The sequence below is a fragment of the Aythya fuligula genome, chromosome 1 (genome assembly GCF_009819795.1).
Source record: "Aythya fuligula isolate bAytFul2 chromosome 1, bAytFul2.pri, whole genome shotgun sequence".
Lineage (NCBI taxonomy): Eukaryota > Metazoa > Chordata > Aves > Anseriformes > Anatidae > Aythya > Aythya fuligula.
This window is the reverse complement of record NC_045559.1, coordinates 179,473,718-179,480,148: the sequence shown is the minus strand read 5'-3', so window position 1 is coordinate 179,480,148 and position 6,431 is coordinate 179,473,718. Positions and strand designations below refer to the sequence as shown.

The 6,431-nt window shown below is 46.7% G+C and overlaps 1 protein-coding gene across 1 annotated transcript; it reads right to left on the bottom strand.

Annotated features, from left to right (window-relative positions):
- Nucleotides 1–3,315: 3,315 nt before the first annotated feature.
- CCDC70 (coiled-coil domain containing 70) lies at nucleotides 3,316–4,997 on the bottom strand. Its single transcript, XM_032206214.1, has 2 exons — nucleotides 4,401–4,997; nucleotides 3,316–3,381 (listed from the first exon to the last, which is right to left on the bottom strand). Exons 1-2 carry the CDS (start codon nucleotides 4,995–4,997, stop codon nucleotides 3,316–3,318), a joined length of 663 nt encoding a protein of 220 aa, XP_032062105.1.
- Nucleotides 4,998–6,431: the final 1,434 nt, after the last annotated feature.

The window sequence follows — 6,431 nt, the reverse complement described above, 5'->3', positions numbered from 1 at the left end:
CTCTCCATACCTCCAATTTCTTGTGAGTCACAGCTCTTTTACACTCCTCCTATGCAATGACTGACACGAAGAGCTGGAAATTATAGATGTACGCGCACACACATGGATATATATACACACATATACTGAATAGATTTAATTTTATTCTCTTCCAGCTTATGACACCTGCAGACATGTCAGCTGCCTTAAATAACTCCTCACCATTTTTTCCTGTTCTGCGTCTCCCACAGGTTAGCTCCGCGGATGCGTCAGGAATGGTTTTTGATGACTGCATTTCTACAAACGTGCAGGTGAGCTCAGGAGCTATTTATTTCTCCCATTCAAATATTTATGCTGATTTGGCACTAATGACTCAGCCTCTATACTGCTCTGTGAGGAAGTTGGTGCCATCCCTCTGCAAGACACGTTGGGCTTTGGGTGGTTCTGTGTTTCTAGAGGTACAAAGTTGCAGTCTGTCACTTCCACTGTTGTGGCCCTGAACACAAAATAGCCTGCTGTGAATCCCTTGAGAAGAAATTTTGAAAGGAAAAACTCCTGAGTATCTGTTAGAAAGATGAGTTTTAGGTTTATCAGCATCAGTTGGCTTGTGACTGAGGTCAGGGCTGGCGTTCAGTGTGGATGAAGCCCAGACATAATTTTTCTGTAATGTTTTCCGAAATACTTCCATATTTTTCTCCAATTTACAGAGGATTTCCAAGGAAGGATAAGAAGTGCATTGGCCACACCAGAGGACAGGTAAGCTCTGGTACAAGCCAGGCCTTCCCACAGCACCAAAGGGAGAGCAGGAGAGTTATCGGCTTCCAGTGATTGGCACTGCCAACATATAAGATGTGTTTGGGTTCACCGTGTTTCCCTGTATTTAGGTGTTATCCCTCTGAAATTACACAAATTGTACTCTTTTTTTTTTTTTTCTTCTTCTTTTTGCCTGACAAATATCATCTGCAAAACAATATCTTCTGCTGTAACCTAGAGTTTTGACATCTTTGGGATTGCATCAGGATGCTGCAATCTATCTCAGTTTTTTCAGTTGTTTGGAGGGAGGGCCAGAAGCAGGGCCAGAAGCCTTCCAGATATGTAAAGTGTGTGGTCAGTGAAGGAGGACAGGAGATGGGACAGGTTAGTTTAAGGAGAGTTGGATAGAGAAGACAGAAACAGGCATCAGACAAATTAATAAAAGGTAAAGAGAAAGACTTCTCCATGTCTGCAGTGGACAGGGCTACAGGTAAGAAATCCAAAGTGCAACTAGGGAGATTCACCTCAGATACCATAAAAATATTAAAATGAGTGAAGCCTTAGAAGGTAGGTGGTGGCTGTACCACACCAGTGTTGAGGATGAAGCAAGCAAAAACTGCTTAGACGAGCATTTGGGCAGAGCATTACAGGTATGGCAGCTTTTGAGGCATGGGTGCATCTGTCAGCTTCTTTAGGCCCTTCCACCCTCCTTCAGATGAGTCCATGCTTTAAACTTCTTCAGCTCTTCAGGCATGTCCTCTTCTTTCTTGCCCCCCAGCAAACAACTCTACCAAGAGACATGTATTCGTGTATTGTTTTACTCTGAATTTCACGGCTCTACAGCATCCATCTGCATCTTTTAAAGGTGGCAAACTTCAACCACAACAATGGTTGTTTTATTTACTCCTCTCGTCATTTTTGTCAGTCCAGAAAGTCAGCAGAGACTGGCTTCATGCCTGAAATTCATCCTCAGTCCAGAGCTGAGCAGGTGTCCCCTAATTTCCCACTGAGAAATACCAACCCTGGTAAGCTCTTGGTACATGGCATGCTTCTCTCTCCAGCAATGTCACCCCAGCAAGTGCCACTGATGCCAGATGGGTGCAGTGTTTGGGGGGGAGCTACCAGCAGTCTAAAAGTGTATGAGTACACCCTTTTTTCCTGCCTAAACTTTGGTTTCTTCTCTGCTGGAATGTGTAATGTCTCAAGTTTCGCAACCATTGTATGGTACTGACAGCATTCTCACCAGAGAAACGCTGCTCTGCTCTCCTGTGCAGGGGGAAGTGAATAGGAGCTCTCATAAGAGCAGTTCATGTGCTTCGAGTTCTTTGTGAGAGAAAACATACCTAATTTTAGTTTAAATGGATGTTAATTTGACGTGTGGATTTGAATAACTGAGATAAATTCTTGGCTTTCTGACATTAAAATATATTAAGTGACAAGGGCTTTTTGCATACTGTTATTTTCTGAAAGGTTCTTTCTCTCTATAGCACCTAAATGATAAAGCTTGAATGCGTAAGTCCCCTGAATTTGCAGGAAGTTGCACTGAATGGTCTAATAGGTCATTTTCATCTCCGGCTTACATAATAGAATAATAATAACAAAGGTTGCAAAGCATTCCTACCACGGCCGAATCAGCTGGCTTTTTTATGGGCTGGTTATTCACTGAGCAATAAATATTCATGTTTTTTTTTCAGGATAGACATAGTGCATAATCTGTCCTGAGCGCAATTAATCAGGACACCCAGCCTTATCCCACAGCAGATCACAAAGGACTGAACTTGAGTGACAGCCCAGGCATGCCTGGCAGTTGCAGAAGTCACTCGATTCTTCAGCAGCAGTTGTAAAGGCTTCTACACCGTGTCCTTGAGCCTTTTCAGTGTAAAATCCCATATATATGGGATTATATCCCATAAGGGGGGTGAGCTGCTAATGCTAGCATACCAGAGAAAGATCACAGCCTGGTTTGACTGAGAGGAGGAGAAATTGTCACTGTTGCTCTTGTTCCCCACTCTCCTGGATGTGCAGAGGATCACAGGGAGATTTGCCTCTAGATCAGCCTCTCCAGCTCTGCCTTCAGAGGAGCAAAACATCTGAATTTAGTTCATTCTTGGAAAAAAACAAAAAACTAAACAAAACAAACAAAAAAAAACAAACACAAAAAAACAACATATCAGAAAGGCAGGGCAAGAACAACAGCAAGCTCTGCGTCACAGCTGCTTTTACCAGCAGAAGGCACCAGGTCTGTGCTCACACCACATAAAATATTGCTCAACATCCACCGTGTGTTGCACTGCAGCTATCGAGGATTTTCTTTAAGAGGCTCCTGCACCCTGCAGAAGAAGGGGGTGCTCTGGCAGTAGTTGCTCAGCAGGTGAATAATAGCCCAAATCCCTGCGTGTATCTTCTCCTGATCTTACACACACATACATACTCACACAGCTAAATTTATTTCCCCCTTGCTGAGGGACTTGCTGCCAACTTTCCCTCCAGCTTGCATGGTTCCCACATGCTGCTGACTCCTGTAATCTCTCCCACTTCTATCTCATCCTCTGCCCCTGTCAGCTAAGCAGAGGTTGTGTGGGGTTAAACCAAGCAGGCAATGTTCCTGTCATGCTCCTGAGAAGTTATGTGGGGAGTCAGAATCCAAACCTGGTGGAACAGCAAGAGTTCCGTCATTAAGACTCATAGGAGTCTTCACTGCGACTCTTAAATGTGGAGGATTGGAAGGTCATCATTTATCAGTTGATATTCTCCTGCACTCAGCTCTGGTGAGGCCGCACCTCGAGTGCTGCGTTCAGTTTTGGGCCCCTCACTACAAGGAGGACATCGAGGCCCTGGAGCGTGTCCAGAGCAGGGCTATGAAGCTGGTGAAGGGCCTGGAGCACAAGGCCTGTGAGGAGCGGCTGAGGGAGCTGGGGGGGTTTGGGCTGGGGAAGAGGAGGCTCAGGGGAGACCTCATTGCTCTCTGCAGCTGCCTGAAAGGAAGGGGTGGGGAGCTGGGGGTTGGCCTCTGCTCACAGGTAACCAGTGACAGGACCAGAGGGAATGGCCTCAAGCTGTGCCAGGGGAGGTTCAGGTTGGCAATGAGGAGACATTTCTGCTCAGAAAGAGCAGTCAGGCACTGGGACGGGTTGCCCAGGGAGGTGGGGGAGTCACCGTCCCTGGGGGTGTTCAAGGTGTGGTTGGATGTGGTGCTTGGGGACATGGTTTAGTGGGTGACACTGGTGGTAGGGGGATGGTTGGACCAGATCATCTCAGAGGTCTTTTCCAACCTTAAGTGATTCTGTTATTCTGTGATTCTACATAAACTGTTGACTCAGTTGGTAGAAACTTCAAAAAGTTAGCTGAGCAGTTGTGAGCTCCAAAACATGATCTCAGCCATGAAACCCTCACCTCATGGCTTTACCCACCCATTGCTCAGACTGCAAGACCTCAAAAGAACAAATGATGTCCTGAAAATGTGTGCAATGGCTTTAAAGCAAATGGCAGCAACAAACAAGCAAGCAAACTACTCATATTTACACATATATCTAGAGATGTTATTTCAGAGAAGTGGTTGAAGTGCAGCACTGTTAAATAAATGCCCATATGTGTGGCTTTCATGTTTCCAAGCCTAGCAGAACAATTTACGCTCTTCCTCTGCAGGCAGCAACACCCCAGGAACCAACCCCAGCGACAGCCAGGAGCAGCCCGTCCTCTCTCTCGGGACCAAAGGCCTCCTGCCAGATCAATATCTTATCCTCCTCAAGGGTTTTTTCGTCTTCATGGAGTGCTTCCTCATCTTTCCAGACTGCTCTCTCCTCTTCCAGGAGAGCTTTTTCATCTGCCCACAGGGCTTTTTCTTCTTCCCATAGGACTCTGTCCTCATCCAGAAGGACTTTGTCTTCCTCCCAGAGGAGCTGATCTTCTTTCCAGAAATCTGCATCCTTCTTCCAGAATGCATTCGAGTGCTTCCAGAAGTCACAATACTCCCTCCAGAAGGTTTCTGCTTCCTCCTGAAAAGCATTTTCTTCCTCCAAAAAGGCAGCTTCCTCCTCCCAGATGGGCTTTTCCTCCTCCCAGAAGGCTTGGATGGCCATCTTGAAAGCTCTGATTTTTTCTCGAAACGCCTTGATCTTCTCCCGAAAGTTCTTCATTGTCTTCTGAAAGCCCTGAACCTCTTCCCGAAAGGCTTTCTCAGCCTGCAGCTTCTTGAGGAGCTTCTCTTGGCGTAAGGAGAAATAGGGTGAGCAGGACATCACCTGGGAATGGCAGCTCTGGTTCATGGTGCTCCTTGCTGATGGAGGGGGCAGAGACCAAGCCTGGCCCCCACCTCTCACTCTGTGGCCCAAAGGAGAGAAGATTGATGGGTGCCAGTGATGTTATCATCCAAACCTATGTCACAGCTGGCTTAAAATGGCATTATACCAGAAATAAAAACATTTATCATGAGCAAAAAAGAAATCCCTGCCCAGGTCTCAGCCAGCACTTGCTGCGGTGGTACCTAAAAGGGAATTGGTGCCACGTGGGACAAAGGCCAGGATTTCTCTGTGTCATTTCCCAGTGTGACCCCAGGTGCTGCTGCTTTTGAGCTGTCTGTGCTGACCCCAACCAGTGACACCACACTGCTCCCCCTGACCCCACTTCATCTGGTCCCAAAGTGAAGGACGGAGGCACCAGCCTTCCCCTCTGGTGCTCGAGTCACTGCTGCCTCTCTGCCTCTTGGCTGTCTCCTGCCCCTTCACAGAGTCCCACGTAAAGACCCTGAAAATCACAGCTTCCAGAGAAACTTGAACAATGAAAACAAAAATGTGATTTTCCATTCATTAACCTGCCTAATAATTCTGCAGCTAGGATTAAAGCTGGTTACTTATTTATACTGTCTTGTTATATTTATTATGACTTACTGCACTGTGCCTCCAGCCCAGAGCAGGGAGCAGGCCGTGTCATAAATAAAATAAATAAATAAAAAACAAGCAATCAAACAAAAAACTTGCTTATTAATATATTACAAGCCTCTCTATCCCTCACTGAATAATCAGGAAATGCTCCAGGGTCAGCAAATGCAGCGCAGATGATGGCGAGATGATGTGCGCACTCTCTGTGATGATCAAGAAGGCAGGGAGTGTGCTGGGGGAGACCTTTTGGGGCTCTTTGGGTCAATACAGGAAAATTCTGGTTCTGCTGTTTTCTCCTCATGCTGCTTCCTGGCTCCTCAAGCTCCTCTTGGAGCAGGAGCTTTTTGTGGGTGCCAGGAGGACAGGAAAGGAGGAAGGCCATCTTCTGCTTCACTCTCCGGGAGTTCTGGGCCCACCAGTGGCTCCCACTTGGAGAAGTGGAGAAGAAGGAGTCGTTTCCTCTTCCCTCTTGCCCTTTCAGGGTTCAGCTGAACGACTCCTTAGGATAACAACTGGCATTGGGGAAGCAGCCCAGGGGCTTAAACGCAGGCATCCAGTGCCATTTGAGGCACTCGGCCATATCTAACCTATATCTGCAGGTGGTCTGGGAAATGGTAGCATGTTGGAGACCTACATCCTCCAGGAGCTGCAGGTGGAAGCTGAGGGAGATACCCGAACACATACAAGGGCACAGGGCACCCACATGTTTGTGTTAGTCCCTCCTTTAAATCTGTCTTTGATTTCCATGCTTAAAGCTGCCTTCAGATCCTGCCCCAAGAGGCTGCCAAATCAAATGAGGAAAATATTTTAATTTTATGAGGC